Source organism: Pseudophryne corroboree, chromosome 8, assembly GCF_028390025.1.
Source record: "Pseudophryne corroboree isolate aPseCor3 chromosome 8, aPseCor3.hap2, whole genome shotgun sequence".
Classification (NCBI taxonomy): domain Eukaryota; kingdom Metazoa; phylum Chordata; class Amphibia; order Anura; family Myobatrachidae; genus Pseudophryne; species Pseudophryne corroboree.
In genome coordinates, this window is record NC_086451.1 from 385,009,506 (window position 1) to 385,036,286 (window position 26,781).

A 26,781-nucleotide genomic window follows, 5' to 3' on the forward strand; every position below is an offset into this window, starting at 1 on the left:
AGCAGGGTCTTCCGTGATATGTAAAACGTCTTTTATCGCCACAATCATGTACTGAATGCTCTTAGCCAGTTTAGGATTCAATCTGGCATCACTATAGTCGACACTGGAGTCAGAGTCCGTGTCGGTATCTGAATCCGCAATCTGGGTAAATGAACGCTTCTGTGACCCTGAGGGGATCTGTACCTGTGATAATGCATCCTCCATGGATTTTCTCCATGCCTGGTTCTGAGACTCTGATTTATCTAATCTTTTAATAGAGCCACATTTGCATTCAAACCACTCAACACATTTACCCAATCAGCAGTCGGCGGTGCCGACAGGGTCACTCCCACAGTCTTTTCCGTCCCCTCTCCAGCCTCCTCCTGGGAAGAGCACTCAGCCTCAGACATGTCGACACACGCGTACCGACACCCACAACCACACTGGGGCTATAGGGGACAGACCCACAGCAAAGCCTGTTAGAGGAACAGAGAGGGAGTTTTGCCAGCTCACAACCCAGCGCCTATCCCGGTTCTGAAACGTTTAATATAATGCCTCAGACCTGTTAGCGCTTTTATATTAATAAAACAGCACCAAATTACTGTGCCCCCCCCCCCCCCCCCTCCGGTTTTCCACCCTGTTACTTGTACAGCAGTGTAGGCGGTCAGGACCAGCGTCTCTGCAGCTCTGTGAAGAGAAAATGGCACTGGTTAGAGCTGTGCGGGCTAAGCCACGCCCCCTTAATGGCGCGCTTCAGTCCCGCTTTTTTCTACATATTTATACTGGCGGGGGTCTGGTGTTAGTGCCCCAGCACGTTTACCACTTTTGCCAGTCCATTTGTGAGGTTTATGCAGCCCAGGGTGCCCCCCCTGCGCCCGGTAGTGCCGCCGTGTGTGTGTGGGAGCATGGCGCGCAGCGCGCCCGCTGCGCGGTACCTCAAAGCCGTCACTGAAGTCTTCTGATCTTCTTCTACTCACCCGTCTTCTTACTTCTGGCTCTGCAAGGGGGGTGACGGCTCGGCTCCGGGAACGAGCATCTAGGTGTACCTAGCGATCAGACCCTCTGGAGCTAATGGTGTCCAGTAGCCTAAGAAGCAGAGCCTTGAAACTCACAGAAGTAGGGCCCTCATTCCGAGTTGTTCGCTCGTTGCCGAATTTCGCTATATTGCGATTAGTCGCTTACTGCGCATGCGCAATGTTCGCAGAGCGCATGCGCTTAGTTATTTTACTCAAAAGTTAGGTATTTTACTCACGGCATTACGAGGATTTTTCTTCGTTCTGGTGATCGGAGTGTGATTGACAGGAAGTGGGTGTTTCTGGGCGGAAACTGGCCGTTTTATGGGTGTGTGTGAAAAAACGCTGCCGTTTCTGGGAAAAACGCGGGAGTGGCTGGAGAAACGGGGGAGTGCCTGGGCGAACGCTGGGTGTGTTTGTGACGTCAAACCAGGAATGAAACTGACTGAACTGATCGCAGTGGCAGAGTAAGTGTCGAGCTACTCAGAAACTGCTAAGAAATTTCTATTCGCAATTTTGCGAATCTTTCGTTCGCAATTCTGCTAAGCTAAGATACACTCCCAGAGGGCGGCGGCTTAGCGTGTGCAATGCTGCTAATAGCAGCTAGCGAGCGAACAACTCGGAATGAGGGCCTAGGTCTGCTTCTCTCCCCTCAGTCCCACGAAGCAGGGAGCCTGTTGCAAGCAGGTCTCCCTGAAAATAAAAAACCTAACATAAAGTCTTTTTCAGAGAAACTCAGGAGAGCTCCTCAGTGTGCATCCAGTCTCACTGGGCACAGAATCTAACTGGAGTCTGGAGGAGGGGCATAGAGGGAGGAGCCAGTTCACACCCAAAGTCTTAAAGAGCCCATGTCTCCTGCGGATCCCGTCTATACCCCATGGTTCTTGAAGCGTCCCCAGCATCCTCTAGGACATATGAGGTATTAGTCTGCAAAAAGGAAGCAACGTCAGCCAGTATGTAAGATGGCTTCAGTGATCTGGCTCTAACATTGGGCTGAGCTTATCTAAATTGGAGACTACAGGGGTGTCGGACTCCTGCACTGTGGAGGCCAGCAGTTAATGACTAAATCTGAGGGCACCAACAACAAGAAACTGAATAACATCTTAAAGCTTTCAATCTTACACCCTGGCCCAGGGTCACCAGCACACTTTGTGCTAGCTGTAATGTGCGGCGTGATGTCACGATGCCCCGGTGCTCACTACATGCAAATGTATTGGGAGAAGCCGAATCCGCCGAGAAACGCCAATGTACAGGGTGTACAGGCTAGAGACATACTTACCGACTTTGTATTTCTCCTCCCCGGGAGAAGCCCGGAGAGGAGACGCTGCAGGTTTCTTCGGGGGGCGGGGCCGGACTGTGACATCACTAAGCCCCACCCCCGCATCTGGAAATGCCACGATTTGCGGGTCCGCGGGAAGGGGGCGGGGCTAAAATGCCGCGATTTGCGTCATTTTAACCCCTTCTCCACCCGACGGACCCGCAGGAGGTTATCTCTCCATCCTGCCCGCATCACTAGGGTACGAGCAGGATGCGGGAGACCTGCCCACTTTTCCGGGGGGCTACCCCAAAAAACGGGAGCCTCCCGCAGCTTCCGGGAGAGTAGGTAAGTATGGCTAGAGATGGGCAAGCCAGTGTGTGTCGAGTCACGTGATTCAGCTCAGTGGAGTGGCTCGACATAGTATCGGCTCACGGCTCATCTTCAATGCATCGCACTGTAGAGGGACTCGGAGCAGAGACAAGGGAGCGGATCCTAATGCCAGGAGTCACTCAGGGAGAGACAAGGGGGCAGATCCTGAGCCCAGGAGTCACTCAGGACTCATCAGGAGAGAGAGCCGTCACCCGGGGGAGAGACAAGGGGGCAGATCCTGAGCCCGGGAGTCAATCAGGACTCATCAGGAGAGGAGAGCCGTCGTTCGGGGGAGAGACAATGGGGCAGATCCTGAGACCAGGAGTCACTCAGGACTCATCAGGAGAGGAGAACCGTCGTTCGGGGGAGAGACAAGGGGATGGAACCTGAACCCGGGAGTCACTCAGGACTCATCAGGAGAGGAGAACCGTCACCCAGGGGAGAGACAAGGGGGCAGATCCTGAGCCCGGGAGTCACTCAGGACTCATCAGGAGAGGAGAGCGGTCGTTCGGGGGAGAGACAAGGGGGCAGATCCTGAGCCCGGGAGTCACTCAGGACTCATCAGGAGAGAGAGCCGTCACCCGGGGGAGAGACAAGGGGGTGGATCCTGAGCCCGGGAGTCACTCAGGACTCATCAGGAGAGTAGAGCGGTCGTTCGGGGGAGAGACAATGGGGCGGATCCTGAGACCAGGAGTCACTCAGGGCTTATCAGGAGAGAGAGAGAGAGAGAGCCGTCATTCGGGGGAGAGACAAGGGGGTGGAACCTGAGCCCGGGAGTCACTCAGGACTCATCAGGAGAGAGAGCCGTCACCCAGGGGAGAGTCAAGGGGGCGGATCCTGAGCCCGGGAGTCACTCAGGAATCATCAGGAGAGGAGAGCGGTCATTCGGGGGAGAGACAAGGGGGTGGAACCTGAGCCCGGGAGTCACTCAGGACTCATCAGGAGAGGAGAACCGTTACCCGGGGGAGAGACAAGGGGGCAGATCCTGAGCCCGGGAGTCACTCAGGAATCATCAGGAGAGGAGAGCCGTTACCCGGGGGAGAGACAAGGGGGCAGATCCTGAGCCCGGGAGTCACTCAGGACTCATCAGGAGAGAGAGCCGTCACCCGGGGGAGAGACAAGGGGGTGGATCCTGAGCCCGGGAGTCAATCAGGACTCATCAGGAGAGTAGAGCGGTCGTTCGGGGGAGAGACAATGGGGCGGATCCTGAGACCAGGAGTCACTCAGGGCTTATCAGGAGAGAGAGAGAGAGAGCCGTCATTCGGGGGAGAGACAAGGGGGTGGAACCTGAGCCCGGGAGTCACTCAGGACTCATCAGGAGAGAGAGCCGTCACCCGGGGGAGAGTCAAGGGGGCAGATCCTGAGCCCGGGAGTCACTCAGGACTCATCAGGAGAGTAGAGCGGTCGTTCGGGGGAGAGACAATGGGGCGGATCCTGAGACCAGGAGTCACTCAGGGCTTATCAGGAGAGAGAGCCGTCGCCCGGGGGAGAGACAAGGGGGCAGATCCTGAGCCCGGGAGTCACTCAGGACTCATCAGGAGAGAGAGCCGTCACCCGGGGGAGAGACAAGGGGGCAGATCCTGAGCCCGGGAGTCACTCAGGACTCATCAGGGGAGAGAGCCGTCACTCGGGGGAGAGACAAGGGGGCAGATCCTGAGCCCGGGAGTCACTCAGGACTCATCAGGAGAGAGAGCCGTCGTTCGGGGGAGAGACAAGGGGGTGGAACCTGAGCCCGGGAGTCACTCAGGACTCATCAGGGGAGAGAGCCGTCACCCCGGGGAGAGACAAGGGGGTGGAACCTGAGCCCGGGAGTCACTCAGGACTCATCAGGAGAGAGAGCCGTCACCCGGGGGAGAGACAAGGGGGTGGATCCTGAGCCCGGGAGTCACTCAGGACTCATCAGGAGAGTAGAGCGGTCGTTCGGGGGAGAGACAATGGGGCGGATCCTGAGACCAGGAGTCACTCAGGGCTCATCAGGAGAGAGAGCCGTCGCCCGGGGGAGAGACAAGGGGCAGATCCTGAGCCCGGGAGTCACTCAGGACTCATCAGGAGAGAGAGCCGTCACCCGGGGGAGAGACAAGGGGCAGATCCTGAGCCCGGGAGTCACTCAGGACTCATCAGAGGAGAGAGCCGTCACCCGGGGGAGAGACAAGGGGGCAGATCCTGAGCCCGGGAGTCACTCAGGACTCATCAGGAGAGAGAGCCGTCATTCGGGGGAGAGACAAGGGGTTGGAACCTGAGCCCGGGAGTCACTCAGGACTCATCAGGAGAGAGAGCCGTCACCCGGGGGAGAGTCAAGGGGGCAGATCCTGAGCCCGGGAGTCACTCAGGACTTATCAGGAGAGGAGAGCCGTCGTTCGGGGGAGAGACAATGGGGCAGATCCTGAGACCAGGAGTCACTCAGGACTCATCAGGAGAGGAGAACCGTCGTTCGGGGGAGAGACAAGGGGGTGGAACCTGAGCCCGGGAGTCACTCAGGACTCATCAGGAGAGGAGAACCGTCACCCGGGGGAGAGACAAGGGGGCAGATCCTGATCCCGGGAGTCACTCAGGAATCATCAGGAGAGGAGAGCGGTCGTTCGGGGGAGAGACAAGGGGGCAGATCCTGAGCCCGGGAGTCACTCAGGACTCATCAGGAGAGAGAGCCGTCACCCGGGGGAGAGACAAGGGGGTGGATCCTGAGCCCGGGAGTCACTCAGGACTCATCAGGAGAGTAGAGCGGTCATTCGGGGGAGAGACAATGGGGCGGATCCTGAGACCAGGAGTCACTCAGGGCTTATCAGGAGAGAGAGCCGTCGCCCGGGGGAGAGACAAGGGGGCAGATCCTGAGCCCGGGAGTCACTCAGGACTCACCAGGAGAGAGAGCCGTCACCCGGGGGAGAGACAAGGGGGCAGATTCTGAGCCCGGGAGTCACTCAGTACTCATCAGGGGAGAGAGCCGTCACCCGGGGGAGAGACAAGGGGGCAGATCCTGAGCCCGGGAGTCACTCAGGACTCATCAGGAAAGAGAGCCGTCGTTCGGGGGAGAGACAAGGGGGTGGAACCTGAGCCCGGGAGTCACTCAGGACTCATCAGGGGAGAGAGCCGTCACCCGGGGGAGAGACAAGGGGGCGGATCCTGAGCCCGGGAGTCACTCAGGACTCATCAGGAGAGAGAGCCGTCACCCGGGGGAGACACAAGGGGGTGGAACCTGAGCCCGGGAGTCACTCAGGACTCATCAGGAGAGAGAGCCGTCACCCGGGGGAGAGACAAGGGGGCAGATCCTGAGCCCGGGAGTCACTCAGGACTCATCAGGAGAGAGAGCCGTCGTTCGGGGGAGAGACAAGGGGGTGGAACCTGAGCCCGGGAGTCACTAAGGACTCATCAGGAGAGGAGAGCCGTTGTTCGGGGGAGAGACAAGGGGGCACATCCTGAGCCCGGAAGACATGTGGGCTGCGCTGTGCTGTATGTGAGTGTGTGTGAACTGGGGAGAGAGGCTGCTGCAGTGAGTATCATGTCTCAACACTTCAGCTTTTCCTGACTCAAATCATTTGAACATCTACAAGATTCTCGTCAGTGTGTTCAGACATTCACTCAGTAGCCATCTCTAGTACAGGCTGGCGGCAGCTGATGCGCCTGCAGTGATTGACACAGGCTGCCGAGTGAGCTGACTGGCATATCGCGGCTACAGCGCCCTATATGTCCGGGCCCTACCCAGCTGTAACATGCATAATTATAGGGCTGTCCCAGACTGTCTATCTATTACTCTCTATTTTCAGGCACGATACCATGCACTAGCAGGCGCCAGCTTTGCTCATACTATAACAGCAGGCAGTATGTGGCCCAGGCCAATTCATGATGTCCCATAGCTATCTGTGTGTCTGCTGTGCCACAGGTCTGTTTTCATTACTGACACACTGCATCAGCTAAATGCAAGAAACACTGCGAAAATACACAAATCCTCATTACATCACACATTTTAGGGTTAGTTCAATTAGCCGAGTGTCCCCTCGTGGCGCAGGTACAGCAAGTGCAGCTATATGACACACTTATAGAACCTCAGTATAAGCAATTTTTGCTTACAGATCCACAGGCCTGTATACAAAACCTATGAGCCCTGGATAAGTTTGGGCCACTGGTTGTGTTTCCATGCCGATACAATTGCACCTTGCCCCTCTCGTGGGTAATTGAATTGACCTTAGTATAAGGGGCCTTTACACTTGTCCATTCTGGTATGAGATGACATAATATACATTCAGGGCACTGTCAGAGTTGCACACAAGTCAGACAAGGACGTGGCTGCATTGCGGTCACGGAAATATATATATCCGCCTATATTCGGAGTTGCACACATGTATATGGCCCCCTGTTTCCTAGCGGTCACTACTATATGGATCTGTGCATGCGCATAATTCTGCAGAGCTCACATAAAACCCATGCCACGCCCACAATCAGCTAGGCCTACATGTCAATGTCTCTCTATCACCAAGTTACGCCAATTTGGCCACAAGTTAGAAGCATACGATCGTACTGTAGACTGGTGCACCCAGCACCGACGCATGCACAGTTGCAAAGAATCATTGATCTGTCAGCAAACTGGACAAACATGCAGCTGTGTATCCGCCGCATTGTGTGGCACTTATGTAAAAGTTAATCTTAGAGACAGCTGGCAACAAAACAGTAATGTACAAACTCCTAGGTTTGAAGATTTGTCCCTGAAATTATCCATATTTTTCAATGCTGACCAACTGTTATAAAAAGCCGGGTACACACAAGAGCGAAATCGGGATGATTTGCCGCTTTGTAACGACAAATCGTCTACATCGCCTAGTGTATACAGTGATTTGCATGCTCCCACCATTGCATGTGACGCTGTCTGGTTTGCTGCGTTCCCTGCAGTGTGTACCCGGCTTACGATACCGTATTTCACACTTTGCATATTTACTGTACTTCTTATAATCTGTTCTTATTCTCCAGATCCGCTCACATTACCTTCATTAGCTTTCCTATCCAATTATATCCCCACTGTACAGTCCACACATATCTGCCACATATTTTTTTTCTTCACTCTCCCTTCCTCCTGACCCTGGTTCATCATTGCTATGATGTGATATCATGCAGGCCACCAAGAACCTTTGCAATCTGGTGGGCAACTATGCAATAGATAGCACCTATCCTTGTGTATCAATGCCTATTTCCCCATAGATTGTAAGCTTGCGAGCAGGGCCCTCCTACCTCAATGACTGTTTGTTTTTACCCAGTTTTGTGTTATCATTGGGGGTCATTCCGAGTTGATCGCTCGCTAGCAGTTTTTAGCAGCCGTCCAAACGCATGGCCGCCGCCCACCGGGGAGTGTATTTTAGCTTTGCAGAAGTGCGAACGCCTGTGCAACAGAGCGCTTGCAAAATCTTTTTGTGCAAAACAAGACCAGCCCTGTAGTTACTTATCCTGTGCGTTGATTCTAACGACGGAGGGATGGCTTTTGACGTCACACAACCGCCCAGTGAACGCCCAGCCACGCCTGCGTTTTCCCCGACACGCCTGCGTTTTTCTAAGCACTCCCTGAAAATGGTCAGTTGACACCCAGAAACGGCCTCTTTCTGTCAATCACCTTGCGGCCGTCTGTGCGATTGGAATCGTCGCTAGAATCAGTGCAAAATCACAATGGACTTTGTACCCGTACGACGCGCGTGCGCATTGCGGTGCCTACACAGATTAGCCATTTTTTACACTGATCGCTGCGCAATGAACAACGGCAGCTAGCGATCAACTCGGAATGACCCCCATTGTGTCTAGTTGTAAAGCGCAACGGAATTTGCTGCGCTATATAAGAAACTGTTAATAATATTTTTATTTAAAATATTTATAAAGTGAAACAATAACATAACAGCTATAATACAGTGGGGAAAGGTCCGCCTTGACACTATCACGGCTTACCTTCCAGGCGCTAGTTCAGGCTGAAGCACTAAGCATGTATCTGTGCTGGAAAGTGACATGCAGGTCAGCCAGCACAACACATGGAAAAAACGTGTGTTTTTATGCGGTTTTCCCTAAAAACAACAAACATACAGTGTTAGCATTACAAGTCCCCCTCTCATGCCTTGAGACCCCATATTTAGAAAAGATCCAGTCCTATCTTAATAAAAAATAAATACGTTTTCTATTCCCAGTACATAGTATATTGTTCAGCTTTAACAATGTGTACTGTTGATTGAGGAAAATCTTCTGGTAGGTGAGCACTTAGAGGGGGATACTGCGGGGGCTTAAAGAGGGCAGCCCCGGCAGTGACGTGGGTGACGGTCATTGCATAGCAGCTTGCGGGAACTAACATTTACACTCTAAAACGGAGATTGGCCCAGGCATTCCCTAATGCGAATTAAGTCACCTGTGCTCAAACATGGATATCACTAAAACCTGCACTGTTAGTGTGCCTTGAGGACCAAGGTTGGGAATGCCTGGATTAACCTGACGCCATCGCAGGTACCATTCCCCACTGACCACACCCCTCTCTCTACTGCTAAATCTCCTGGCCCGAGTCCTCACTCTCCTGTCCATACTGCCAACTATCGTGTCCCACATGCCCACTCTCCTATCTAAACTTGGAGATATATCTGCCTAATACCCCTTTCACACTGAGCTGAGAACCCAGGTTATTGCCGGGGCAAGCCGGCACAACTTGGGTCCTGGCTCAGTATGAAAGTCTCGACCTGGGTTGGCTGCAGTGTGAAAAGCAGACATGGGCCATACTTTATTCGGGGTAATGCCTAAAAGGCTGCCGATTGGCTGTCTCAGGCGTGCTTGGCAATGATGTCATCTCCAAGAATTCTGTATTAATGGCGATGAGGTGGCAATAACCCATGTCCATCACGGCAGTTTAAAAGGGCTAAGTATTCTGAAGCCCAAGATCGGAGCATGGGCTTCAGTATGAAAGGTTTATGGCAAAAGTTGGTCAATTCTTTTTAACAGGTGGCATCACCTGTACTGGAGTTGTGGCATAAGAATCAGGGGCCCAATCTTAATACGCCTAAAAATCGAAAAACTGGCAGTGTGCCCTAGCAATGCTTGCATCTTGTCCAGTATGCTGCAAGTTGGAAATTTTGAAAATCTCCACCTTAAGAACAAATTTTGTGGTCCTACCTTTATAGTTAATATGGCACATCAAGAAAAAAGTTTGGACGCCTCTGTTTTATTAAAACCAACACAAATTTTATTCTATAAGTATAAAAGCAGGAGGACAAAATGCTAATAGCATCAACAAATATGGAGAAAGAACAATCCTAAAGACACGTTAAGGCAAAAATTTGATACAGACACCAGAGAAACTGGGCAAGCAGGAAGGGACTTTAATGGAGCGGGTGGTCAGAACTTCTTCCAGGAGCCAAAAACTTAATGTGTTCTCTAGAAGTTAAGATTTGTGCTGTGCATGTTATAAATTACTAATACTCATCTGACACCACCAAGAGATGACTCAGTGACCTGGAGAAGAACATGTCCTTATATAAATCTGGAACAGGAGACAGTTTAAAGACTAGCAGCACAAGCCAAGAAATGACCTAAATTTTGTCTACCATCCACCAGCCACTGAGACCGAGGACTATTCATATGTAATATCCTATAAAATAAATAGAAATAAAAAGAGAGCAGTAAGACACATTTAAAACTGTTGAAATAGACGTTCCGTGCCTGGTTCCTGGTGTTCATGTTTCCTGATAGTAGCATATTACGTTGTTTGCTGCACACCCACATCGAGAGCCAGGAGATGGGTGTCTCCAAGATGATGCATGTGTCTGGAAGATGCAATGTGACCAGGACTGGTCTGCTCAGTATATAGGATGACAGGCTGTTTATCACTGTTATATATACAAAGGGAACATCTGGAGCGGACCAGCTCACTGCGACCCCTAGAGGTGACACGGGAGCAATGCTTCATTTTATTTGAGACATTTATACTTTTTGTCTGGTTGTTCTGTTTCTATGTGTGGGTAGATCATTGGAAATAAATGTGTTTCTACTGACTAATAAAAATTAGATTTTAGCATCGTTATCTAGGTCAAGTCAATGGCAGACACAGAACAATAACTTTATCATGTTCCTTTTCTAGGAACAGAATTTACAATGTATGTGTAAGAACCTGACGTGCTAGGAAGGTTTTAAAGTGTATGCAGTAAACGCTCTTCATTGGAATATAATTGGTTTCGGAACAATCACACTGAACTGAGCAGCAGGATTAGTGTGGTTAGTTAAATCGGGAGGTTATGGAAAGGCAGTGGGGTAGGGGGTCCTAAAAAACCTTAATAATCAAGAGCTGGGGGACAATAAGGAAAAGCATGGGGGGTTTTCTACAGGAAATATTAGGAAATGACTTGGAGAGTGGTGGTGGTGGTGTTATTGGAAACAGAGAAAGTACGGAACATACGGCATTATTACTTATATAGCACCACTACATAACAGAGAGAACATGTAATCATTCACATTAGTGCCTGCCCCACAGGAGCTTACAGTCTGCGTTTCATACTAAAAAGCCCACTACAGTCCAAGTAACCTACCAGTATGTTAGGAGGAAATCCACACAAACGTGAGAACATAAAAACTGCACACAGATAGGTCCCTGATCAGAATCAAGCTCATAGCCCCACCACTGCCAGCGATGCTAGCCACTCTGTAACCTACTTTGTGAAGAGGTGCAATTTTAAGGAAAACGCGGACATCTTGAACATTACTGAAACTAGAAATTTATTCTAAGATCAATGCAAAGAAAAAGTCATTTATGTACATCAAAGGCTGTATACAATGAAAACATACATTATTTAAAGGGAATGTATCACAAATGTATTTTCATACCATCCTGTACCTATAACAGTCCTCCAAACCTAAGATCCACATTGATTTATTTATATTGGAAAAACATTCACAAGTATATGATGAAACCTTGCAGGAACTAGAACTAATATAAGACAATGCTGCGATTTCTGGGCCCGATTCATTACGGATCGCGACGCAGATATGTGAACGACTCTGCCTGACAGGCAGAGGCGTTCGCAGGGAGGAACGGGGGACGGCCGGCGTTTGAATAAATGGAGGCATGTCGTCCCCTTTTTTCCGGGAAAGGCGAGGCCAAGGACTGCGTCACGAGACGCAGTTTCCTTGGCCCCGAAAACCGCACTACGGCGGCCGTCGCAGATGAACTTTGCAACTGATGGTCGCAATGTTCATTTGATTTGCGATCGCATCACAAATGCAGGCAGGAGGTGCATTGCTAAGGACTGCAAATGCAAAGCTGCTTGGAGCAGTTTTGCATTTGCAATCCTTAATGAATCAGGCACTCTGTCTGAGGTTGACCAGAGGCACAGCGCTTTTCCACGTTTCCACAGCATACAACTGCCTTCATATATAATGGACAAATTTACAGTCACAGCAATTAGATTTTATCTTAAAGCATTTACATTAAGAATGATTGAAGGCTAAATAAATTTATTATATCATCGACATTTCTCTAATGAAAACACACGCTTCAAAGGCCTCAGTTTGCCCAACTACAGATGAAATTTTTTTCCAATCTTATTATCAAATGATAGTATAGTAAGATTGGATTAAACGTGTATGGCATCTTATGTCTAATAAAGGTCAACCTCGTAGGGGGGACACTGGGCACGAGGTTTAGTGAAGTAAGTAAAAAAAAACTTGTGTACCTCACGCTCAATTTTGGATTACCGCATTTATTATGCAGGATTCCGAAAATGGTCACAGGATTTTCATCGCTGAAAACCCTATGACGCGTGAAAAAAAAAAAAAATACTCACCTCTCCGGTGCTCTCCGCGGCTCCTGGTGGTCTCCCCTCCATCTTCCAACTGTGAAGGGAGCGGCTGGGAGCTGTAGTTGCCCAGCAGCCGGCTTTGGGGGGTAATGGGGGGGGGGGGGGGGCGGACAGGATGCTGCACGAGGGGATGGGGTAATCACTCACACGCTCATGCCTAAACACACACACCTCACATACTCACCCTGCTGCATAGTACCGGCTTCTGAAGCTGGTTGCAGAAGTCACCTCTTTGGAAGGTGAGTAATTACAGACTGAGGGGTGCCACTGGGGTCCCAGAGCAAGTCCCGGTGATTTTTCCTAAAATTAACAATTTTAGGCAAAATCAGACTTGCTCTGGAGATGAGAGAAAAAACACTATAGAGATCACGGTGTCTCAATTTAGGTCCAGCAATTGAATACCAAAACCCGACGGCAATCGAATCTGCCTCGTAAAGCCTAACATGGCTGATAAGCAACTTCGTAGGCACCCTCGCTCTGTCAGTTCTGTAATGATCTGTGTGAATTTTTAAACCTCTATTACTGTGAATGTGTAAAGAAGCCTTTCTGTGTAGGTTTAATGGACTGTGTAAGGTTACAGGGGTGTCACTGAGTACAATGCAGCCCCACATAAAGTGCCCAGCGTTTTTTTAAGAAATCTCCTGATCGATCTCCAGATCTGCAGTGTCTGCAATGAAAGATGTGACCTGACATAGCAGAGTTCAGGCTCGCTCATCATTATTATTAACGGGTATCAATAACTTATTCCTAATAGCAGGTAATTACCAAGGAAAGATTGGTCAGCCACTAATCTCAACAGATCTACTTGCAGTTCACAACGCTGGTTAGTGCTTATGTCTAAAAGATTTTCATTAAGTTACCAAATCTTCCAGTAGTGACTTAAGGGCCCGACAAACTGGCTGATTTCAGCGATTTTGCGACCAACGATATTATTGTTTTTATCGATTTTTGCATACACACTGGAAAGATATCGATGGCCGACTTGGACAATATGACAGTACATTACATCTATATCATCCAAATTGCTTGCACGCATAAGAGATGATCGACCAACGATGAACGACTGCGAGAACGCGCATTGTTCATCGTTGATGCATACACACTGAACGCTATATCGTTAATTTTTGACCGATATCGTTCATATCTATCAACGATGTCGCCAAATGTGTAAGGACCTTTAGCCTATGAGCTAGGAAGGAAGGTCATAGGTGCTAAGGATGGCGGATAATGCCGTGCTTGAGTTCAGCTTCTAGGTTTCATTGATAGTCCTGCTTTAGCTCAAGAGAATCAATCAAATGTAGACGTTCCAAGGCCATTTCGGAATGATGGTAATGAAGTTAATTAAAGTCATTGCGCAGCAATAGACAATTATCACAGGTGACTTGCTACTATGATCATTAGAGGTCACAAGTCTTGGTTCTCACAAGGCTCTATAATCCCAGTTATAACCCTCCATGTCTCTTATGAGCTCCGTCACTTCTCAGTGTGTTGTGATCAGCCAACACACAAGACAACACCGATCTCACAGCTCCCCCTTCTTCAGGCTGCAGCCCCGACACACACGGACTGGATGATGCCACCCCCGAGAGGGGACTGGTCGCTGAGCATCCGAGCACAGATGGCAGAAACCCTGGCCACAAGCCCGGCAGTGATGCCTGGACATTTTAGGTGTAAATGGCTTTTTGCATCCGTGGCACTGCGAGATCTCCTGGTCTGACACCCAATAGTTGGGGCGCGCAGCTTCCTTCACAAAACCTATAGTGTTAGAGAACAATAAAGTATGACAGATACAGGAGACTGATGATACTGCATCCCAATCATATGGACCAAAACATTGACAATGCTTTACCTCAGATAACACCTACGCATAATACGGAACCGAGATTCACACAGGAAGGTGAGTTTAGTCTAAACCTCACGCATGGCCAAATGGACTCTTCAGTCATTGACAACCCATCCCATATAGTTATACCCTAATATAGCTCATTATGTGTTCCTCTCCATCGCTTCCCCTAGTCTCTGTAAGGAATCACTGCTTAGCGACATCTGACAGCATGGAAAAGAGAGGACTCCCAGCTATGGGAGACATGATGGTGTGAGGCTCAGAAGGGAGGTGGGTTATACAAATGTAAAGTGGCCAAACTCTTTAATGTGTGGACTTTCATTCTCCATCTCTGCTATACGGGTTGATCTGTTCATTCCTAACATACTTATAGAGTAACGGAGGACCTTACCTAGAGGATATTCCATCACAGAAGACACCATGTCCAGAGAGCTCTGAGCCATCTCCGTCACTTTGCGAGGTATCAGACTATTCCCATTATCTTCCACTGTCTGCTGACCTGTGGGGAGAGCCACAAACACTGATGGAGAAAGCTACAAATTTTATCTCAAAATCCTAATCAACATGATATTAATGAAAGTGGAATTAGGTGACGGCCAATGCGGAATTGATACCTTATTTCAAACCGTGAAGTATTTATTTAATCACACCTGAAACTCTACGGGGTTGATTTAATTAGATGCGACTTGCTAGCATCCGTGAGCAAGTGCAGCTGTATGTCGCACTTATGGTACCGCCGAGCTTGTGGATTTTTCCTGGGCGACACTGGGCTCCAAGTTGCCGGGCCATTGGTGGCGTTTCCATGCTGTTACAATGGCAACTCGCACCCCCCACATCTAATTGAATTGAACCCTTAAATAGAGATAGTAGACCCTCATTGTGAAAGTAAATCACGCTTAAGACAAATGACAAGGGGAACAATTCCTACAGCATTGATACATGGAGGTTGCACGGGGTCCTTGTGCCTAAATGTAAGTATTCTGAAAGTGAACTGCTCGTTAGGCCAACTGTGGTTGAGAGGACTTCCGCCAGGAGAGTTAAATGCTGGATGAAGAGCTCATGAATACTGTATAGAGTTGACTGTCCCTGAAGCACAATGAGATACTGGCTAGCAGCCATCACATGCCCCATTCACATGAGTCTCACCCAAGCTGGTTAGCACATTACTGCTGTACAATATGGTGTTTGCTCTTGTCCATGGCCATCACACCTGTCAGTCTCTCTCTCACCTTTCACAGGCCCTTTACTGTGACACTTTTTGCAAACACGCACAGGAGAGGGCCCCCAGCCTCTCTCAGGAACGGGCATAGTTTGATTGGAGCAGTTGTGACAGAAGCCCTCTCCGCAAGCTCGGCAGTGATGTTTCCGCTCAGCCGGGAGGAAGCCTTTCTTGCATCCGTGACACTCCTACAGCAGGGAAGAATAACATGGGGGGATTTGGAAGAGCAGATCCACTAATAAGGGAGGGACACAAGGAGGGGGGGGGGGGGGGGGGGGAACACATAGAATTTTTGTTGCTCTATAAATGATAGAAACAGCTGGAGGAGAAAATAAGATTTTACTCACCGGTAAATCTATTTCTCGTAGTCCGTAGTAGATGCTGGGAACTCCGTAAGGACCATGGGGAATAGCGGCTCCGCAGGAGACTGGGCACAACTAAAGAAAGCTTTAGGTCACCTGGTGTGCACTGGCTCCTCCCACTATGACCCTCCTCCAAGCCTCAGTTAGGACACTGTGCCCGGACGAGCTGAATATAATAATAAGGAAGGATTTTGAATCCCGGGTAAGACTCATACCAGCCACACCAATCACACCGTATAACTCGTGATACTATACCCAGTTAACAGTATGAATATAACCGAGCCTCTCAACAGATGGCTCAACAATAACCCTTTAGTTAGGCAATAACTATATACAAGTATTGCAGACAATCCGCACTTGGGATGGGCGCCCAGCATCCACTACGGACTACGAGAAATAGATTTACTGGTGAGTAAAATCTTATTTTCTCTGACGTCCTAGTGGATGCTGGGAACTCCGTAAGGACCATGGGGATTATACCAAAGCTCCCAAACGGGCGGGAGAGTGCGGATGACTCTGCAGCACCGAATGAGAGAACTCCAGGTCCTCCTCAGCCAGGGTATCAATTTTGTAGAATTTTGCAAACGTGTTTGCCCCTGACCAAGTTGCAGCTCGGCAAAGTTGGAAAGCCGAGACCCCTCGGGCAGCTGCCCAAGATGAGCCCACCTTCCTTGTGGAATGGGCTTTTACAGATTTTGGCTGCGGTAGTCCAGCCGCAGAATGCGCCAGCTGAATTGTGCTACAAATCCAGCGAGCAATAGTCTGCTTAGAAGCAGGAGCACCCAGTTTGCTGGGTGCATACAGGATAAACAGCGAGTCAGTTCTCCTGACTCTAGCCGTCCTGGAAACATAATTTTTCAAGGCCCTGACTACGTCCAGTAACCTGGAATCCTCCAAGTCCCTAGTAGCCGCAGGCACTACAATAGGTTGGTTCAAGTGAAAAGCTGATACCACCTTAGGGAGAAACTGGGGACGAGTCCTCAATTCTGCCCTATCCATATGGAAAATCAGATAAGGACTTTTATATGACAAAGCCGCCAATTCTGATACACACCTGGCCGAAGCCAAGACCAATAACATGACCACTTTCCGCGTGAGATATTTTAGATCCACGGTTTTTAGTGGCTCACACCAAAGTGATTTTAAGAAACTCAACACAACGTTGAGAACCCAAGGTGCCACTGGAGGCACAACCGGGGGCTGAATATGCAGCACTCCTTTTACAATGTCTGAACTTCAGGTACTGAAGCTAGTTCTTTCTGGAAGAAAATCGACAGAGCCGAGATCTGTACCTTAATGGAGCCTAATTTTAGGCCCATAGACACTCCTGCTTGTAGGAAATGCAGAAATCGACCTAGTTGAAATTCCTCTGTTGGGGCCTTTTTTGGCCTCACACCAAGCAACATATTTTCGCCATATGCGGTGATAATGTTATGCAGTTACATCTTTCCTGGCTTGAATCAGCGTAGGAATGACTTCCTCCGGAATGCCCTTTTCCTTTAGGATCCGGCGTTCAACCGCCATGCCGTCAAAACGTAGCCGCGGTAAGTCTTGGAACAGACAGGGCCCCTGCTGCCGCAGGTCCTGTCTGAGCGGCAGAGGCCATGGGTCCTCTGATATAATTTCTTGAAGTTCTGGGTACCAAGCTCTTCTTGGCCAATCCGGAACCACGAGTATCGTTCTTACTCCTCGCCTTCCTATTATTCTCAGTACCTTTTGTATGAGAGGCAGAGGGGGGAACACATAAACCGACTGGTACACCCAAGGTGTTACCAGAGCGTCCACAGCTATCGCCTGAGGGTCCCTTGACCTGGCGCAATATCTTTTATAGCTTTTTGTTGAGGCGGGACGCCATCATGTCCACCTGTGGCCTTTCCCAATGGTGTACAATCCTTTGGAAGACTTCTGGATGAAATCCCCACTCTCCCGGGTGGAGGTCGTGTCTGCTGAGAAGATCTGCTTCCCAGTCGTCCACTCCGGGAATGAACACTGCTGACAGTGTTAACACATGATTTTCCGCCCATCGGAGAATCCTTGTGGCTTCTGCCATCGCCATCCTGCTTCTTGTGCCGCCCCGTTGGTTTACATGGGCGACTGCCGTGATGTTGTCTGATTGGATCAGTACCGGCTGGTTTTGAAGCAGAGGCCTTGCCTGACCCAGGGCATTGTAAATGGCCCTCAGTTCCAGAATATTTATGTGTAGGGAAGTCACCTGACTTGACCAAAGTCCCTGGAAGTTTCTTCCCTGTGTGACTGCCCCCCAGCCTCAAAGGCTGGCATCCATGGTCACTAGGACCTAGTCCTGTATGCCGAACCTGCGGCCCTCTTGAAGATGGGCACTCTGCAGCCACCACAGTAGAGATACCCTGGTCCTTGAAGACAGGGTTATCAGCCGATGCATCTGAAGATGTGATCCGGACCACTTGTCCAACAGGTCCCACTGAAAAGTTCTTGCATGGAACCTACCGAATGGGATTGCTTCGTAGGAAGCTACCATTTTTCCCAGGACTCGCGTGCAATGATGCACCGATACCTGTTTTGGCTTCAAGAGGTCTCTGACTAGAGATGACAGCTCCTTGGCTTTCTCCTCCGGGAGAAACACTTATTTCTGTTCTGTTTCCAGAACCATCCCCAGGAACAGTAGACGTGTCGTAGGAACCAGCTGTGACTTTGGACTGTTTAGAATCCAACCGTGCTGTTGTAGCACTTTCCAAAATAGTGCTACCCCGACTAGCAACTGCTCCTTGGACCTTGCCCTTATAAGGAGATTGTCCAAGTACGGGATAATTAAAACTCCCTTTTTTCGAAGGAGTATCATCATTTCGGCCATTACCTTGGTAAACACCCTCGGTGCCATGTACAGTCCAAACGGCAGTGTCTGGACTTGGTAATGGGAATCCTGTACCACAAATCTGAGGTACTCCTGGCGAGGATGGTAAATGGGGACATGCAGGTAAGCATCCTTGATGTCCCGGGATCCCATGTAATCCCCCTCGTCCAGGCTTGCAATAACCGCCCTGAGCGATTCCATCTTGAACTTGAATTTTTTTTATGTATGTGTTCAAGGATTTTAAATATAAAATGGGTCACACCGAACCATGCGGTTTCGGTACCCCAAACCGTGTGGAATAGTAACCCCGTCCTTGTTGAAGTAGGGGCACCTTGAGTATTACCTGCTGGGAATACAGCTTATTAATTGCCTCTAGCGCAGCCTCCCTGCCTGAGGGAGTTGTCGGCAAGGCATATTTGAGGAAACGGCGGGGGGAAGACATCTCGAATTCCAGCTTGTACCCCTGAAATACTACTTGAATGAAACAGGGATCCACCTGTGAGCGAGCCCACTGATCGCTGAAATTTTTGAGACGGCCCCCCACCGTACCCGGCTACACCTGTGGAGCCCCCGCGTCATGCTGTGGACTCAGAGGAAGCGAGAGAAGAATTTTGATTCTGGGAACAGGCTGACTGGTGCAGCTTTTTCCCTCTTCCCATGTCTCTGTACAGAAAGGAAGCGCCTTTGACCCGCTTGCTTTTCTGAAGCCGAAAGGACTGTACCTGATAATACAGTGCTTTTTTAGTCTGTGAGGAAACCTGAGGTAAAAATATTTCTTCCCAGCTGTTGCTGTGGATACGAGGTCCCAGAGACCATCCCCAAATAATTCCTCACCCTTATAAGGCAGAATCTCTATGCGCCTTTTAAAGTCAGCATCACCTGTCCAGTGACAGGTCTCTAATACCCTCCTGACAGAATGGACATTACATTCATTTTGGATGCCAGCCGGCAAAATATCCCTCTGTGCATCCCTCATATATAAGACGACGTCTTTAATATGTTCTTATGTTTGACAGGGTCACCGACCACGCTGCAGCAGCACGATCTGCAGGTCTCAGTCTAGTACCTGAGTGTGTAAATACAGACTTCAGGATAGCCTCCTGCTTTTTATCAACAGGTACCTTCAAAGTGGCCGTTCCTAAAACGGCAGTGCCACCTTTTTTGACAACCGTGTGAGCGCCTTATCCACCCTAGGGGATATCTCCCAGCGTAACTTATCCTCTGGCGGGAAAGGGTACGCCATCAGTAACTTTTTAGAAATTACCAGTTTTTTATCGGGGGAACCCACGCTTTTCACACACTTCATTCATTCATCTGATGGGGGAACAAAACACTGCCTGCTTTTTCTCCCCAAACATAAAACCCCTTTTATGTGGTACTTGGGTTAATGTAAGAAATGTGTAACACATTTTTCATTGCCGAGATCATGCAACGGATGTTCCTAGTGGATTGTGTATATGTCTCAACCTCGTCGACACTGGAGTCAGACTCCCGTGTCGACATCTGTGTCTGCCATCTGAGTGAGCGGGCGTTTTTGAGCCCCTGATGGCCTTTAAGACGCCTGGGCAGGCGCGGACTGAGAAGCCGGCTGTCCCACAGCTGTTACGTCATCCACCCTTTTATGTAAGGAGTTGACACTGTCGGTTAATACCTTTCACCTAACCATCCACTCTGGTGTCGGCCCCACAGGGGGCGACATCACATTTATCGGCATCTGCTCCGTCACCATATAAGCCTCCTCATTAAACATGTCGACACAGCCGTACCAACACACCGCACACACACAGGGAATGCTCTGACTGAGGACAGGACCCCACAAAGCCCTTTGGGGAGACAGAGAGAGAGTATGCCAGCACACACCAGAGCGCTATATAATGTGGGGATTAACACTATAACTGAGTGAAATTTCCCCAATAGCTGCTTGTATATATAATATTGCGCCTAAATTTAGTGCCCCCCCTCTCTTTTTAACCCTTTGAGCCTGAAAACTACAGGGGAGAGCCTGGGGAGCTTTCTTCCAGCTGCACTGTGAAGAGAAAATGGCGCCAGTGTGTCTGAGGGAGATAGCTCCGCCCCTTTTTCGCGGACTTTTCTCCCGCTTTTTTCTGGATTCTGGCAGGGGTATTTACCACATATATAGCCTCTGGGGCTATATATTGTGGTATTTTTGCCAGCCAAGGTGTTTTTATTGCTGCTCAGGGCGCCCCCCCCAAGCGCCCTGCACCCTCAGTGACCGGAGTGTGAAGTGTGTATGAGGAGCAATGGCGCACAGCTGCAGTGCTGTGCGCTACCTTGGTGAAGACTGATGTCTTCTGCCGCCGATTTTCCGGACCTCTTCTTGCTTCTGGCTCTGTAAGGGGGACGGCGGCGCGGCTCCGGGACCGAACACCAAGGCTGGGCCTGCGGTCGATCCCTCTGGAGCTAATGGTGTCCAGTAGCCTAAGAAGCCCAAGCTGGCTGCAAGCAGGCAGGTTCGCTTCTTCTCCCCTTAGTCCCTCGCTGCAGTGAGCCTGTTGCCAGCAGGTCTCACTGAAAATAAAAAACCTAATTCTATACTTTCTTTCTAGAAGCTCAGGAGAGCCCCTAGTGTGCATCCAACCTCGGCCGGGCACAAAATCTAACTGAGGCTTGGAGGAGGGTCATGGTGGGAGGAGCCAGTGCACACCAGGTGACCTAAAGCTTTCTTTAGTTGTGCCCAGTCTCCTGCGGAGCCGCTATTCCCCATGGTCCTTACGGAGTTCCCAGCATCCACTAGGACGTCAGAGAAATAATATCATATGAGGGGTTTCATTTCTGACGACGTGCCACTGGGCATCACTGCAATGCCTGGCTGTACTCATATCAGCCAGTTACGGTAAACCATACAATGCAGAGCCATTAGACGCAAAGTGACGTTCTGGAACGGAACATGGCACTGATGTCGGCAAATTGAATTCCTGCCAATGTGGCTGGGGGTGGCAGATATGGTTTTTGCTGAGTTTAGGCTGTAATCCCTGTCCCATAACTTGACATTTACTGTATACAATGTTAATTAAAACTCTGATCAGCAACTTCATTATCTAACAGCTTCTTGCACCCAACTGCCTGCAGAAAAGTTCAAGTTTGTCAGTCGATGGATTTAACAAGAACATATAGGATTTGCTGGCCCAGTGTGTTCCTTGGTTGTTGCACAGTAGCTGGTGGTGGATCCCTACAGTGAATAGCTGAAACCATTTCATCCCACAGATGCTCGAAGTGACTGTGGAGCAAGACAGGGCTTGCAAATTCTGTCCTTGGGGGCAAACCAAAGAAAGAGGTCCAGGCCTTCCAATGTGTGAATTTATATACATTATGCAGCATTATGTTCAATGTACCACGACTTATACATTGTTTCAATAAAAACGAAAAAAATAAATATATATATATATACATACATACATATACATATGTATATATATATATATATATATATATATATAAATTAGAAAAAGAAGGAGGTCCAAGCTATTCTGCTAATGCACCAGCTACAGAAATATGTGTGGGTGTGGTTTGTCTAACATCCGGATGCTAATGTATAGCCAAAAATGTTAATAATGTCACTGTCCTCACAAAACTCACCCATCCTTCTAAACGTAGCTCTGATAATTTAGGGACAATTTGGATGCCCCAACCTCTATCATTAGATGTTTCCATTACTGCAAACAAATGGTTTTCTAAAAAACTGAGTTTCAGGTTTGCATTTTCAATTTTGAAGAAAAAAAAAGCTACTAAACATATGGAAAGGCAAAGTCACCGAGGACAAAGGGGAAAGAGAAGGGGGGGTTACTTTTTAAAACTGTTCTATATAAACAATATAGTTTCAAGATGGTTTTTCAGGAAACACCAAAGTCATTTTGTTGCTGGCGGCATTACGCTGCAGGACAGGCTCATTGTCAGTGACTATACTGTTGCCCATTTAAAAAAAGGTCAGAGTTCGGCCGGCATTCCGTGCGGCCGCCGAATTTGGGCGTCATTACATCCGGCCCCAAAGTGTGAAAGAAAACACACCCCACACATTACGTGCCAGCAGCAGACTGCATGGGTGACAGGAAGGAAGCGTCCATGGATGAATGGCGTTTGGAACAGCAGCAGCTGGAGTTCGTTTTTTTTTACCTTGGTGTATCTTATCTGGCCGATCCGTGTAAATGAATACCAATAGGCAGAGAATTTACTTGGCGACATGACTCTGTTTACTTACTGAAATCTCTGCATTGGGTCGCCAATAAGCTGGAGCCACTCTGTCAGTCAGCCATGAGGTAGCGGTACGCGTGGGTCCTAAACTGTATTCGTTCACAGACTGGAATACTAGGTTCACCCCATCCAAGACGCGCTGAGCTGCATTGTGTTGGTCCAGTGAGCAAGAGTCGCCCTGCAGGAATATATAAGAAGGAATACATGAATCATCTCTGTGACACATAAAGAAGGGGTACGGGGCTAGTTAGTGGGGATGTGAACCACAAGGAATTCAATGCAATTGTGATGCCAGGTTTCATACAAGCAATCATTCCCAAGTACTGGAGGAGACACATTATAGCATGATGACCCTCTTGTCAGTTGCGTCCTGCACTGGGTGTAGCTCCTGGAGTTAATCACATGGCTGCAGTTAGGTCTTAGGGGGTATTCAATTAAGTGCCATTTTTTCGACTGGTCGAAGAAACGGCCCTAATTCGACACAGGGTATTCAATTGTGGGCATTTTCACCCGTTTTTTAATCCATTTTCGCCCATGCCGATTCACTTTTTACATTTTTTTTTTAAATTGCGCCCGTGAATTTGCCAAAACACATGTATCAGCAGCGAATTTGCCGATACACGTGGTTTTCGCCAGTGCCGGATTTTTCGGCCAGTCGAAAAAAACGGCAAGGGCATTGAATAGGTCGGATGTAAATTCAACCTAAAAACGGGCAAAATGTGCTGGTTTTTTTTCCAACAGGTCGAAGAAACGGCACTAATTGAATACACCCCTTAGACCATGACCCGAAATGGTCTTCAGGTGACTCTGGGAGTTTAAGAACCATCCTATGGTCACGGATCACTTTCCCTGTCTAATTAGAGAGCACCAATGTTCTGTTCTCCGAATGCCTCAACACTAAGGAGCTGCAGAGGGAGAATTTCTATCCCATTGCAATGACCTTGCTTTATAAATCCAGTTTTTGCTCAGACTCTCCCTATAACAATCACCCTCACATCTCCCAACACACCAGACTCAGCCAAGAAATGTCACATTTAGTCAGCATTGTTTGTGCAACATACATTTATGTACAATCCTGGGTTTTATACAGTTTGTGCACCGCAACATTGCAGCAGCATGCCTGTGGGTGAGTTTGGTGGGTATAGTCTCTGCTTGGACTGTGATGCCCACATTTTCATTTAACCTAGCATCTCTCTGCAGTACATGTAGGTCTGGTGTGGATGATCCTTGTATGAGGTATTTTGTGTGTATAACCCTGTCTATGTGGACATTCTGAGTAATCTTAGGTGTACTCAGGTGTCCAAAGCTGTGACTGATGGTAGCGATGTTAATCCATATTTAGAAGCAGTCAGTGGATCACAGAAGACAGAAGTGGTCACTATTCTACACAAGACGCCTCTGCGTCCATTTGTGTCCCATCTTTGAATCAGGTCCTTGCTTCAGATGTTTTATTTGCAGGGGTATACAGCAGAACAACAAGACAATGATACACCCTGTGACTGCCACAGACTGCTACTTCCAGACACTAAGGGGGGGAATTCAATTACTGGCGAGCAGCTTGCCTGGCCGAAATTGTGCGACACCCACTTTATGGTGTCGGGATCTCCCTCAAAAGTGTTCGCTACCCCATATAGTAGTGAGCACTTTTGGGCAAACGGGTGTGAATTAAATAGGCCAAAAGTGTGAATCGGGCTGCCGCTGTCAGCGTTTAAATGCCACTGTAACAGCAATTTTGCCCCCTTTGCCTGCAATAGAATTCTCCCCTAGGTGTACAGGAGTGTATGGAGAATTTTTGCTTTTATAACAAAATAAGTACACGTGTGATAGTATAGTTTGTACAAAGACTGCTTAATCTAGTCCTAGTTAACCTCTCTCTCCATCTATTGTGGAGCTAGTTCCAGCATAGCCTGCTAGCCGAAGCCTAACCATCCGTGGTCAAACACTGTCTGACATATGACGTTTCACGACAACTGTAGAGTCAGGAGTTGTCTACCAGTAGTTTAAAAACTCAGTCCTCAAAGCACCCTAACAGTTCAGGGTTTAAGGATATCCATGGTTGAGCACAGAAATTGACTGAAGTACTAATTAAGTCACCTGTGCTTTATCATGGATATCCTTAAAACCTGGACTATTAGGGTGGCTTGAGGACTGAATTTGGGAGCCTCTGAGATATACTATAATAATCTGTGAAAATTTAAGAAAAGTAATAATCAGGCAATAAGAACACACATGCACACACTCCCGTACAAGAAGGAAGAGGTTAGTAGGTGTAAGGATCCTCAAATCAGGTGCGTCAGTGTAGGATCCCTGTGGATACTGTGGACTTAGGAGAAATAGAGTTATCGACGGTAAGTCTACTATAACTACATACTTCTCCTGCAGGGTCCACAGATTATCCACAGGACAAACATTAGGATGTCTCAAAGCAAGTTTAGTGGAGGCGACGCTCCTGATTGGACAGGAGAATCCTTCGCCGGAATGCAGCATCTCGAAAGGAAAAGGTATCAAAGGCATAATGTCTAATGAATGTGTTAATGGAAGACCGTGGCTGCCCTACATATCTGTTCAGCTGAAGCACTACGTTGTGCTGCCCATGAAGGATCTACCTTACGAGTAGAGTGAGCAGAGACATTAGCCGGAATAGGGAGATCAGCTTGAGAAAATGCTTCTGAAATCATCATCCGAAGCCACCTCGCCAGTGTCTGCTTGTAAGCAGGCCATCCTCTCTTGTGAAATACATAGAGAACAAAGAGAGTGTCTGTCTTTCTGATGGTACTGGTACGATCCATGTAGATTAACGCACGGACTACGTCCAATTATGCATCTCCCGCAGAAAGGTCCGGCCCTTGGAAAGCCGAGACTACAATTTCTTTATTAAGGTGGAATTTAGACACCACCTTAGGAAGATAACCAGATTTAGTTCTGAGAACCGCTCTATCTGGATGAAATGTCATAAAAGGAGGGCGACATAGCAATGCCCCTAAGTCTGAAACTCTTCTAGCTGAAGCAATAGCCAGTAGAAAGATAACTTTAGCTGTCAACCATTTAAGATCCACTTGCTTCAGTGGTTCAAATGGGGCAACTTGAAGCTCATTTAGGACTAAACTTAGATCCCAAGGAGCTTTAGGTGGAACAAAAGGAGGTTGGATGTGAAGGCATTCCTTGGAAAAAAGTTAGCAATTTTCTTTTGATACCATACAGTCAATGCTGACACCTGAACTCTCAAGGAAACCACCCGTAGACCTTTGTCCATTTCTGACTGAAGGAATTCTAGGACTCTGGAAACTCTGAAAGACCTAGGGTCAAATTTCCTGTCACTGCACCATTGAATATAGGCCTTCCATATTCGGTAATAAATGTGAGCTGAGGATGGTTTTCTTGGTCTAAGCACTGTTTGAATTACTTGTTATGAGAATACTCTTACTTTCAGGATGGAAGTCTCGAGAGCTACGCCGTCAAAGACAGCCGATCCAGGTGCTTGCAATAGCAAGGACCCTGAGACAGTAGATCTGGACGTTGAGGGAGTAGGAACGGAGTATCCAACGTCAGCCTCTGCAGATCTGTGTACCAATGTCTTCTGGGCCAAGCCAGAGCTATTAGTATCACAGCACCCTTTCCCTGTTTTACCTTTCACATCACCCTGGGCAAGAGGGCAATCAGTGGAAACACATAGTCCAGAAGAAAGTCCCATCTCACTGACAGGGAATCCACAAAGGTCGCTCTGGGAGCCTTTGTCCTTGACCCGTATGCGGGAATTTTGTTGTTCTGACGGGAAGCCATGAGATCTATCTCTGGTAACCCCCACTTGTCTACCAGAGTCTGGAAGACCTCGGGGTGTAGAGCCCATTCTTTTGCATGAATGGTGTGTCGACTGAGAAAATCTGCTTCCCAGTTTAGGACTCCCG

General features: G+C 48.7%; 1 protein-coding gene across 2 annotated transcripts in view; it reads right to left on the minus strand.

Moving 5' to 3' along the window:
* Positions 1 to 26,781, minus strand: part of LOC134949206 (zinc finger FYVE domain-containing protein 1-like) — a 155,265-nt gene that overhangs the window by 54,291 nt on the left and 74,193 nt on the right. Inside the window, exons 8-11 of one of the 2 annotated variants that reach the window (XR_010183122.1) lie at positions 22,884 to 23,054; positions 15,486 to 15,663; positions 14,648 to 14,755; positions 8,536 to 8,648 (exon numbers count right to left, since the gene is read on the minus strand). Coding sequence is in view for 1 of the 2 variants with exons in the window: in XM_063937656.1 (XP_063793726.1) it covers positions 13,936 to 14,168; positions 14,648 to 14,755; positions 15,486 to 15,663; positions 22,884 to 23,054 (690 nt within the window). In the remaining variant the exon portion in view is untranslated. Of the gene's footprint in view, positions 1 to 8,535; positions 8,649 to 11,314; positions 14,169 to 14,647; positions 14,756 to 15,485; positions 15,664 to 22,883; positions 23,055 to 26,781 lie in introns of those variants that run through there. The other variant, XM_063937656.1, reaches the window with a different exon arrangement.